The sequence below is a fragment of the Hippopotamus amphibius genome, chromosome 3 (assembly GCF_030028045.1).
Source record: "Hippopotamus amphibius kiboko isolate mHipAmp2 chromosome 3, mHipAmp2.hap2, whole genome shotgun sequence".
Lineage (NCBI taxonomy): Eukaryota > Metazoa > Chordata > Mammalia > Artiodactyla > Hippopotamidae > Hippopotamus > Hippopotamus amphibius.
Window position 1 is genome coordinate 153,011,704 of NC_080188.1, and position 11,889 is coordinate 153,023,592.

Sequence of the window (11,889 nt, forward strand, 5' to 3'; positions counted from 1 at the left end):
CCATTATAGTTTATCACAGGACATTGAACATAGTTCTCTGTGCTATACAGTAGGACTTTATGTTGTTTATCCATTCTATATGTAATAGTTCGCATCTCCTAATCCCAAACTCCCAGTCCATCCCTCCTCCACCACCACCCCCACTTGGCAACCACAAGTCTGTTCTCTGTGCCTGTGAGTCTGTTTCTGTTTCATAGATAAGTTCATTTGTGTCATATTTTAGATTGCACATGTAAGTGATAGTATATGATATTTTCCTCTTTCTGGCTTATTTCACTTAGTATGAGCATCTCTAGTTACATCCATGTTGCTGCAAATGGCATTATTTCATTCTTTTTTATGACTGAACAATATTCCACTGTAGCTACATATCACATCTTCTTTATCCATTCATCTGTCATGGACATTTAGGTTGCTTCCATGTCTTGGCTATTGTAAGTAGTGCTGCAGTGAATATCGGGGTGCATGTATCTTTTTGAGTTAGTTTTCTCTGGATATATGCCCAGTAGTGGAAATGCAGGATCATATGGAAACTCTATTTTTTAGTTTTTTGAGGAACCTCCATACTGTTCTCTATAGTGGCTGCACCAATTTACATTGGCACCAACAGTGTAGGAGGGTTCCCATTTCTGCACACCCTCTCCAGCATTTGTTATTTGTAGACTTTTTTGGTGATGGCCATTCTGACTGGTGTGAGATAGTGCCTCATTGTAGTTTTGATTTGCATTTCTCTAATAATTAGCGATGTTGAGCATCTTTTCATGTGCCTGTTGGCCATCTGTATATCTTTGGAGAAATTTCTATTTAGGTCTTCTGCCCATTTTTCGATTGTTTTTTTTTTTCTATTGTTGCGTTGTATGAGCTATTTGTATGTTTTGGAAATTAAGCCCTTGTTGGTTGCATCGTTTGCAAATATTTTTCTCCCCGTCTGTAGGTTGTCTTTTCATTTTGTTTATGGTTTCCTTTGCTGTAGAGAAGCTTGTAGTTTGATTAGGTGTCATTTGGTTGTTTTTGGTTTTTGTTTTTGGTTTTTGTTTTTGCTTTAATTTCTATTGTCTTGGGAGAGTGACCTAAGAAAACATTGGTACAGTTTATGTCAGAATGTTTTGCTTTTGTTCTCTTCTAAGAGTTTTATGGTGTCATGTCTTATATTTAAGTCTTTAAGCCATTTTGAGTTTATTTTTGTACATGGTGTGAGGGTGTGTTCTAACTTCATTGATTTATATGCAGCTGTCCAACTTTCCCAACACCACTTGCTGAAGAGACTTTTCTCCATTGTATATTCTTGCCTCCTTTGTAGAAGATTGACCATAGATATATGGGTTTATTTTTGGGCTCTCTATTCTTTTTCACTGATTGAGGTTTCTCATTTGAATCTTTTTTTTTTAATAGGTGTGTGTTTTTTTTGTCTTTATTGCTTCTCTTCATTTTGGTTCTTTTTTGTTTGTTTGTTTGTTTGTTTGGTATTTCATTGTCTTTTTATTTGCATTTTTTTTAAGGGGGGTACACCAAGTTCAGTCATCTGTTTTTATACACATATCCCCGTATTCCCTCCCTCCCTCGACTCCCCCCCCACCCTCCCTCGAGTCCCCCCCATCCTCCCCCCTCCCAGTCCTCTAAGGCATCTTCCATCCTCGAGTTGAACACCCTTTGTTATACAACAACTTCCCACTGGCTATCTATTTTACAGTTGGTAGTATATATATGTCTGTGCTACTATTTTGGTTCATTTTTAATGTTGCTTTTTCATAGTTGTAAGTACTGGGCCTCGATTCCTTCTGTGATTCTAAAGGTCTTTTTCCCAAATAGTCTTCTCTCCTGGCTGGGAGATCTATCTGCCTAAGTAGAAAGGGTGCACTCAATGGCAGCTTCTGTCAGTTGCAGGCTGGAAGGCTGAGGGCTCATATGATTACTACAGTAAGAAAGCCTTTCTTTACTTTCAGAATGCAGCTAACTTCATTTTCTAGCTTTGCTTTTTACTTTTCACACTCACCTCTCCTTTTTCTGCTTGGCATTTGTGAAATTTGCATGCTCTACTGCTTTGCAGCCCCAACATCCTCATAATGTGCTCCCTTTACCAACAGTCTCCTCTTTTTGGAGAGCAGTTCTCAGGAGAAGGTCTTGACTGACCCAACTGTTCTGTAAACAGTCCTTAATTTCTACCACTGTTAATTTTCATACTAGTTTGGCAATTTTCTTTACCTCTTTTGGGAAAAACATATCTCACTCCTATAGTTTTATCTACTCTTTTTTCTGTTTCTGTAATTTCAGACATCTTTCTGCCTCAAATTCCTCAAGATTTATGTTTCATCAGTGGCTTCCTTGTTTTTTCATTTCCATTGTGGATTCTTTTAATGTCTTCTCTATTGTTTCGATAAAATTTTGTAGTGTAAGGAAGCGGGGTCTCTGTGTCACCATTCATGTACTTTCTTAAAGTGGTAGTTTTGAGGTCAGACTGCCATCTTGAAATGGAAGAATTTTTATTTGAAAAACCTAAGAAATTCAGTAAGTGCTTCCTATGTAACAGATACTGTACTAAAATAATTAAATATAGTCATTGTTCTCATGAAGTATCAAGTATGGTTGGAAATTAAAGCAGTTACCATACTGTGTGGTCAGTGCTGTGATCAGGGAAACAAACTAGACTGGAGGGTGTCAGGTTCTAAGCTGAACTCATTTAAACTAACTAGGCAGCAGGAGAAATGAGACCAGTAGGGAATATTCCATGTAGAAGGGACAGCATATTCAAAGATTCAGGAGGTGAGACAGAAGTGATATGTTTAAGATTGTAAAAGGATATTTTTTGCTTTTGATCTTTCATTAAAAGGTTTATTTAGTGATTAAATATGTGTGTATAATCTCCAAATTGTTTTTATTTTTCTCACATCACTTCATTATTTCTTTCTTTAAGCCCTTCAGTAATGAGGACAGGCGTATGTGCCAAGTGTGAAATTTGCTCCTTAAACAAATATAGAATGATTAATGTATCATTAGAAATAGCTCTTCACTGGCATGCCAGTCTCTGGACCGTTCTCATTTTTCTTCTGTCTTGTCGCTGTTTTACCTCCTTTTCATCCTTTAGATGTCACTTAAATATTACTCTGAAAAGCTTCCTTTAATCAATCTCTAGACAAAGGTTGGTGTTTTTGCGGTATGCTCCTACATAGCATTATATACAGTTAATCCTTGAACAACATGGGTTTGAACTGCATGAGTCTACTTATATGCAGATTTTTTTTCAATAAGTATGTACTACAGTACCGCCACGATCCATGGTCGGTTGGTTGAATCTGCAGATGGAGAACCATGGATATGGAGCCCAACTGTAAAGTTATATATGCGAGTTTTCAACTGTACAGGGGTTGGTGCCCCAGTACCCCACCCCCAACCTCTGCATTGTTCAAGGGTCAACTGTACCTCCTTTATCAAAGTTATCATTAATATACTTTGTTGTTGTTTAATTATTGGTCTGTTAGACTGCAAACTATCAATACATGTGGGCAGAGTTTGCATTTTGCTTACCATTATATTGCTAGCATAGTGTCTAGTGTATGTTTATACCTGTGAATGAATGGGAGAATTAATTTATTCCTTTTTATTGGTAAGATTTATAATGAGAAGCTTCTCCAACTAGTAAATGGCTTTCAGGATCCTCAAGAATAAGCTTCTGAATAGAAATCCAAATCACTAATTTTTGCCTCCTAAGAGTTTTCCTTGAGGGTCAGTAGCTACGAGGGTGAGTCAAAAATTATCTGCACTCAGGATGTAGAATTTATTTTAATTAACTCTTAGAAAAGACAGATACATCATTTTTCGACATAATCTCCTTGCTTTTCAGTATATCCTGTCCATTTGTCAACAAGCTTTCACATTCCCTCATTAAAAAATGTTTTAGGCTGAGCTGCGAGCCATAAATGCACTGCTATCTTCACTTCTTCATCAGAAGTGAATCTTTGTCCTTGTAGGGCTGCTTTCAGGGGACCAAACAGGTGAAAAGTCCAGTGGAACAAGATCAGGACCACAGGGAGGATGCTTTAATACCTCAAAACAAAGTTTTTGCAGAGTGTCGACAGTGTGGGCAGAAGTGTGCGGACGTGTGCTGTCATTGCAAGATCACAATGCCCTTGGCTAGCAGTCCTCTGCGTTTAATCCGAAGTTTAGGCTTAAGCTCTTCAATAAGCATCTCACTGTAACGAGCACTGTTGACTGTTGAACATTTTTCCTGATAACCTTTCAATACTGGCCCTTGGGAATCCCAGAAAATTGTAAGCATCAATTTTCCAGCTTATGGTTGACTTTTGAACTTTTTCTTGGTCGGCGATTGAGGATGTTTCCATTCCATACTCTGCTGTTGACTCTCAGGCTTGTAGTGATGAGTCCATGTCTGGTCACTAGTAATGATTCTCTTTTAGAAACTTTCACCTTCTTAGAGTATCGGTCCAAACTTTCTTTGCAGATATCCAGACGCTTCTGTTTATGCCTAAGTCTGTCGTGGATTACTTCGTTTTGAGGTGTTAAAGCATCCTCCCTATAGTCCTGATCTTGCTCGATCAGACTTTCACCTGTTTGGTCCCCTGAAAGCAGCCCTTTGGGGATGAAGTTTCACTTCTGATGAAGAAGTGAAGACAGCAGTGCATTTGTGGCTCTCAGCTCAGCCTAAAACATTTTTTAATGAGGGAATACGAAAGCTTGTTGACAGATGGACGAAGTATATTGAAAAGCAAGGAGACTGTCGAAAAATTATGTATTTGTCTTTCCAAAAAATTAATTAAAATAAATTCTACAGCCAGAGTGTGGATAATTTTTGACTCACCCTCGTAAAATTGAGGTTGAAACTAATGTGTCTGCCTAAATGATACCACTCTATTGGACTCTGTCCTTATCCAAGCATAGAGATAATCATTAAGAGATGAATTCCAAGTACAGTGATTTCTTTCTCCCCCATGAAAACAGAGAGAGTTACTAAAGTTGGTGAAATCCATGTGAAGACATTAGAAGAAATTCTTCTTGAAAGAGCCAGTCAAAAACGTGGAGAATTGCAAACTAAACTCAAGACAGAAGGACCTTCAAAAGTTGATGATTCTACTTCAGGAACAAGAACCTCCTCTACCATCAGAATCAAAACGTTCTCTGAGGTCTTGGCTGAAAAGAAACACCGGCAGCAGGAAGCAGAGAGACAAAAAAGCAAAAAGGACGCAACCTGCATCAAGCTAAAGACTGATAATGAGATTAAAAAAACAATGGTTTTCCCACCCGTAGTAGCCAGCAGAGGACAATCAGAGGAACCTGCAGGTAGAGCAAAGTCTATGCAGGAAGTGCATATCAAGACGCTGGAGGAAATTAAACTGGAGAAGGCTCTGAGGGTACAGCAGAGCTCAGAGAGCAGCACCAGCTCCCAGCCTCAGCCTGAGGCCACGCCAGGGGCAAGACGGCTTCTCCGGATCACTAAAAAAACAGGTAACAAAAGAACTTGGTCTGTATTACCACTTCCCCAGATAATATTTCAAAGGGCAGTATTCCACAGGATATTCATAGGAATTCTGTGAGCACTTTTCTTTACTCAGATAACTTTGAAAACCACTGGATTAAAAGAAGTTAAGCTGAGAATTAAAAGAAGTTAAGCTGGCAGTCCAGTGGTTAGGACTCCGTGCTTCCACTGCAGGTGGCATGGTTTCAATCCCTGGTTAGGGAACCAAGAATCCCGCAAGCCGTGTGGCGCAGCTCTCGGCCACCCTCCCCCCGCAAAAAGTTGTTAAGCTGTTTCTTTACAGCAACCCTGTATAGACCTGTGATATTTTAATGTGCATTTTAAATCTGTGTGAGGACTAAATAGATTTTGTCTACAATTTTATTTTCCTTTCTTATTACTTTTATTAAGAAAAGTTTTGTTTAATTTCATCTGTTATTAAGTTGCAGCATGAATAAAATTACTAATGATGTGTTTAATATGAATCTAGGTATAAAAGAAGAAAAGAAACTTGAAGAAGAAAGTGACATTGCTTCTCAGAGCAGTGTTACTAGAACAGAGGCTAAAGAGGTGAGTTTATTTAAAATCATTTTATAGTTTTGTCCATGGCAAGCAAAGGCTAGATGAATGGTAAATGTGCTTTTTAGTTTTAGCTTATTATAAGTTTCTATTTAACACTTCACTGATATATCAGGTAAATAGTTTTCACTATGCTTATAATTTTCTTTGAGTGTTTTCTGTACTTCTATGTATATCAGTGTTTTCTGCCCTTTTAAAGTTGTTTTTAATTGGCCATTAATATTTTTTAAACTATTTTTTAAAAAGAATGAGGAACCCTGTATTCCACAATCCAGGTGTAACCTCCATTAGGTTTTTTTCATGCATTTCTTTCAGGCCTTTTCTTTATATTTGTATGTATGTGAGCTTGTTTAATGTTTAACTCATATTTAGAACATAATTGAGAACTCTACAATGTTATCATTTTGCAGCCTGCTTTAACTTTACCATATTAATAATTGTTTAAGATGATTGCTTTTACTGGCCACATAGTGTTCTGTTACACAAATATAGTCTGTTTCTGGACTAGATTTTGTTTTACACAGTTAAGATAATGAACATCTTTGTACATAAATCTTTGTGCAAGTTTCTGATTAGGAACCATTTGTATTAGACTGTCAGTCATGATCTTCTAGCTTATAGAATTTGGGTTTTTATTGTTCCACACATCTTTAATCTTTTATCTTAAGCTTTTTTATTTTCCCCCCATATATTATCTACTTTACTTGGGTGAGTGTTTAAAATTTTGCTAAAATAAGTTAATGACAAAAAAATAGCACCAATAATAACAACAAAATGAATGCAGTTTTCTGTTGACCATGGTTGTTTGTAAGAAGTAAATTTAAGAGAGAGGCTGATAGGGAAGATAATATGTCATTTGTCCAGAAGGGCAAGTCAAGCTTTCTATTTGATATCAAACAAACGGCAAAAGCTCTCGTTCTAGATCATGTGAACCTTTGCTTGACTTAGATGTTAGCCTGGTAACTTATAAATAATGATTATCATACAGGTTGTTAGAGGTACTAGGTTTTAATTCTGTCCTTTAAATTTATCTGTAGGCTTCAGATGAGACCGCAGCAGTTGGCATCACTAAAATTCAAGTCAAGAGATGTGAGACAGTGAGAGAAAAGCATGTGCAGAAACTGCCGGAGAAGGTAACCTCACAGAAGGAAAAATCAGTTTTGACACCCCTTCGGGGAGATTTAGACTCTTGCAATACCCAGTTAGCAGAGAAACCAGTGCTCACTACCGTGCTAGGCATCACACGGCACCTGACTAAACGGCTTCCTTCAAAGTCATCCCAGAAGGCAGAGGTAGAAACCTCAGGAATCGGGGACTCAAAATTGAACGTGAAATGTGCAGCACAGACCTTGGAAAAAAGGGGTAAAGGTGAGTGTTTTTTTTCTAGTGCATCTTGTTTTAGAATTTCAAAATTACCAAGTTTCAGTGACTGCCTGGCAATAATTGGGTTGAATTTCATTTGCCTTTGTATACCGGTCACACAGGTGGATAGTAATATTTCTGAAAATCCTATTTAAAAAGACAAAAAAACTAGATGAGTTCCTTTCTCACAGTTTAAAATTGCTGTTTATAAAGATTTGTCTGAAACTTTCCATGGTGCATTTTCCCTCTGGTTTTGAAGGAGAAAAACACCAGAGAAGCGAAGAGCAGTAGCAAGTTCAAGAGCCACTGAAAGAAATTGAGTGTACATACATGCAGGTGCATATATATACACACATACATGTGTGCAAGTGTGTATTATGGCCACATGTAGTGCAGATTGCTAGTGGGTCATTTTCAGTCTAGTTTTCTTATTTGGTTAGTTGGTTGGTTTTTTAAAATTATTTGTGTTGTTTCTATTGCTGAGAAGGAATTGATATTCTGAGCTATTCTCCATGTAAAAAAGGGATTATTCCAGCTTTTAATCAGATATTTTTTTATCTTGTAGCTAAACCTAAAGTGAATGTGAAGCCATCTGTGGTTAAAGTTGTCTCATCACCCAAACTAGCCCCAAAACGTAAGGCAGTAGAGGTCCACCCTGCTGTCATTGCAGCTGTGAAGCCACTCAGCTCCAGCAGTGTCCTGCAGGAAAGCCCAGCCAAAAAAGCAGCTATGGTGAGAAGTAGATCCAACTCAGTGGTGCTTTAGTCTGTGTGGTAGGAAAGCAGAGAAGATTAATTCTCTATTAGCTCTCTGTATATTATGTGTAATATTTTCAGTCAATTCCTAAGCATTTTAGTTGCTTAGATTGTTGCTGTATTTTATATTTACGGCTTAGACATTTGCAGAGTGGCAGGGTGACATTTTTTTTTAAGCCTAATTAAGATATTTTGCTTATTTGTGTACTCAGTCTTTCTTTGGATTATTTATTCTTAGATTCCCAGGCTTAAAGTATGGTAGCCATGGTTCTAAGAAGGCAGCAAAGAAAATGAATTTGCTCAAATTTAAAAGCCTGACTGTACCACTGAATTACCTTACTCTCACTTTTGTAGGCTGTTGTCCCACTTCTCTCTGAGGACAAATCAGTCACTGTGCCTGAGACAGAAAAACCTAGAGACAGGTAATACCTTGCTGTTCTTTTTAACCAGACTTTAGGCTGCTATTATTGTGTATGCTCTCTAGAGAATAACACTGCTAAATAATTTGAAACATTTACAAGTTTAGCCACATCTAAATAAATCTGCCAAACTTCAGATTAATTGCAAGAAAACATGATATTCAGGGTTGCTGTTCTTTTTTGGTGCTATTGTTTATGTTTTGCCTGTATTATTAAAAAAAGTTTTTAAACACCTGTCTGAATTCTCCTTTAAAGGATGAAAATGCTTTATCCCAAATCAGTGAAACAATTCTTTGTTTATGTGTATCCTCAGAAACAACTTTTTGCTAAAATTCTTTGTGTACCTAAGACTAGGTGGTCCAGCCAACCATTGACTAAGGGCAGTTATCTAATAATCTTTTGGGGTTTTTTTCTTACAGTTTTGTGCTGCCTCCGACCCAGTCCTCTTCAGATTCTTTTCCACCAGAAGTATCTGGCCCTTCCTCATCCCAGATGGGCACAAAAACTCGCCGACTCAGCTCTGCCTCAGCAGGAAAGCCCCCACTCTCTATGGAGGATGATTTTGAGAAACTGATATGGGAGATTTCAGGAGGCAAATTAGAAGCTGAGATTGACCTGGATCCTGGGAAGGATGAAGATGACCTTCTGCTTGAGCTGTCAGAAATGATTGATAGCTGAAGGTGGTAGTAGAACATTTAAAACAGTAGAACATTTAAAACAAACAAACAAAAATCGCCAAAAAAACCTGGATTTAGTTTCATCTATTATAACATTTATTCAAAATGATCATTTCTTTAGTCTAGAATTTGCCCCAAATCAGAAGTATACCTCTGAATTATCCATATGTGTCCTGGATTCCTTGGGGTCGGATTTTTAAAGTCCCTTGGTAGTCATTTTGTCCATTTGATGCCATTGTTTAGCATCTTTGAGAAAAAAGTTCTGTCTTACCCCTCTTTCCACAAAAAGACTGAGTGGGAGACCTAAGTGAAAGGGTACAGGAAAACTTAGTGACTCCTTGAGGTGTTTGTCATTTTTTGGCTTTTTTTCCCCTTTGTTGTATTATTTTTTTATGTATTGTCTTAATGTACCTATTGTTACCTGAGTTTGAAAAGGATGAAGACAGCTGCTACCATTAAGGACCAAATTTCATGCCACCACAAAACAAAAAAATCCACTGTCTGTGTTAAATTGTATGTGTTTTTAAAGGTATTTGGAGAATTCAACTAAGCTTTTAGAGACAGCTGAGCAGCTCAGGAAACTTGTAATCTGGACTTACCTTTTTGGACCTGATTTTCATGCTTCTGCTGCTCTGTATGTCTCTGAAGAGCAATAGCTAATTTATTATTACTGTAATTTTTTAAGGCTTTAAAGTGCCTCAGGGGTCCTCTGAAACTAATTTTCTATTTCTGGGATTCCCTGGATTCTTAATAAGAGATGGTGACATAATGATTACAGGAATTTATTTTTAGTAAGAAAGTTGTCCCTTCTTCAGTACTTGCCTCACTAGCATTGAATTATCACAGGGATAAAAATTGGTTAATTTTTAATTTCTAATTCTCCTGGCAAACTCCTCTTGCCCAGTATTTATTTGGTGCCCTTTAACCGCCTGGGGTGGGGTAGGGAATGAACTCATTCAAGCTGCCATTATTTATCTATGGACTGTAGCAGTACACCGAATTGTACTGTAGCAGGGATTATCGAGATGCTCTGGGGGTGTATTGTATACCTTCCAGCTTTCTTCATTTCTGAATTGAATTTTCTTTTCTCGATGTTGGTCTCCTTCATATCACCTCAAGGTTTAGACTTGTGAAGGAACAAGTATGCTGGGGATAATAGTCTTGAAACATATTGTACATAATCAAAAGGAAGAGGAAAGGACCTGCCCGTTTTGATATTTTGCTATAGGTGGCCAGTTTTGTTTCTCATAGGGAAATTTGACCCACCTGTCATGTTGGCTCCTAAGGAACTGGTGTTGTAAGCGGCTCATCAAGAGTTGAACTTCATGTAGCCTTGTTGGGAATATGGAAAGGAAGAAAGCCACAGGACTGCCCATTCAGTCTTGGGAAGATCTGGATAATTCTACACAAGCAAAAATGACTTGAAATTTATGTATATACACTTCTCTCTACCAATCCATCTTCAGCTGACTGAATGTTGTCTAATAGCCCTTCTCCAAAGCAAGGGTGGAATGTTCTGGTTTCAACGCAGATTTTCTACTCATTTCATTTTTGGAATCGGCTTGTAGATTCCAAGTCCTTTTTGTATATAACCTTTATTCTTTTGCTTTTTTAAAAATAATTTTGTTTCATATTTAAAGCCCTGTATTAGTCAATGATTCATGTTCAGCATTATTTGAACCATTTGGCACTATAGAAAGATAAATACTTATTTGTTTTAAATAAAACTGATGTAGGAAAGTCTTCATGCTGTGTGTTAAGTAGTCATACATCACTTCAGTCTGGGATCTGTCTCAATAGAGGCCCAGTTAGAATACTGTTGGCCTTTTGTGTAAGTGATCCAATTTCACAGATACTATTTGTCTTTAGAAACCTTTTATTACAAGGACATATTGCCCAACTTCTCCACAAGTATGCTCAGTTTTTGTTGCACATACTTTAGGTAAGAATAAATATTACATGTGAGGATTTTTTCCTGACGTTGATACTTAGCCATTATCATTGTAACTCAAGTAATGTTATTAATTTTTTTAAAGTAGAGAGGGTTTAGAAGTGATTTTAGATGGTTCCAACAATTTAGAATTTTCAGGCATGAAGGCCTATAAAATTTTTAGTTCAGGGAAGTCCAGTTTTTTTGTTATGGGAATACATATAAATTTGTTAATTTACCAAAGAATATAGATTTTTGCAAATAGTCTAAAAGTAGTCCCCAACAAGTTGAATCAACTTTTCACAGAAAGCAAAACATTGTATATTCAGTTTCGAGTGATGATGGTTTTCAGTTTTAATAGGAAAATGGCCTAAATGTTGTAGAACTTGGCCATAGCCAGAACTTTCAAGATAATCTGCAGCTCATGTATTTGTCTTAATAAATGATCTCTTAAAGTTCTGGCTTTAACCTCATATTCCAGTGGATCTTCTCTCATATGGCCAGAACATGGTTTATTTTCATCTCAGTCAATCTTTGGTGGATGTTTAATAATTACAATTTCAGAAATAAAGCTTATTCTCTACATTGATCAAAATTCTATATGATCCTTTTCTAAAATTGTGGCTGCCTTTGGCCAGAATATTTCTGCAATTCTCTAAAATATTTGCTTTGAATTTGTCAGGGACCAGTGGGAACTGTG

At 37.2% G+C, this 11,889-nt stretch overlaps 1 protein-coding gene across 12 annotated transcripts in view; it reads left to right on the forward strand.

Annotated features, from left to right (window-relative positions):
• ZC3H11A (zinc finger CCCH-type containing 11A) overlaps window positions 1–11,004 on the forward strand; it is a 44,673-nt gene extending 33,669 nt beyond the window's left edge. For 10 of the 12 annotated variants that reach the window (XM_057725897.1, XM_057725899.1, XM_057725903.1 and 7 more), the window contains 6 exons: window positions 4,954–5,457; window positions 5,958–6,037; window positions 7,084–7,414; window positions 7,974–8,140; window positions 8,518–8,585; window positions 9,002–9,318. In XM_057725897.1, the coding sequence (XP_057581880.1) occupies window positions 4,954–5,457; window positions 5,958–6,037; window positions 7,084–7,414; window positions 7,974–8,140; window positions 8,518–8,585; window positions 9,002–9,260 (1,409 nt within the window). In that variant the 3' untranslated portion in view covers window positions 9,261–9,318. Of the gene's footprint in view, window positions 1–4,953; window positions 5,458–5,957; window positions 6,038–7,083; window positions 7,415–7,973; window positions 8,141–8,517; window positions 8,586–9,001 lie in introns of all 12 variants that reach the window. The other 2 variants (XM_057725892.1, XM_057725904.1) reach the window with 2 other exon arrangements.
• The last annotated feature ends 885 nt before the right edge of the window (window positions 11,005–11,889 follow it).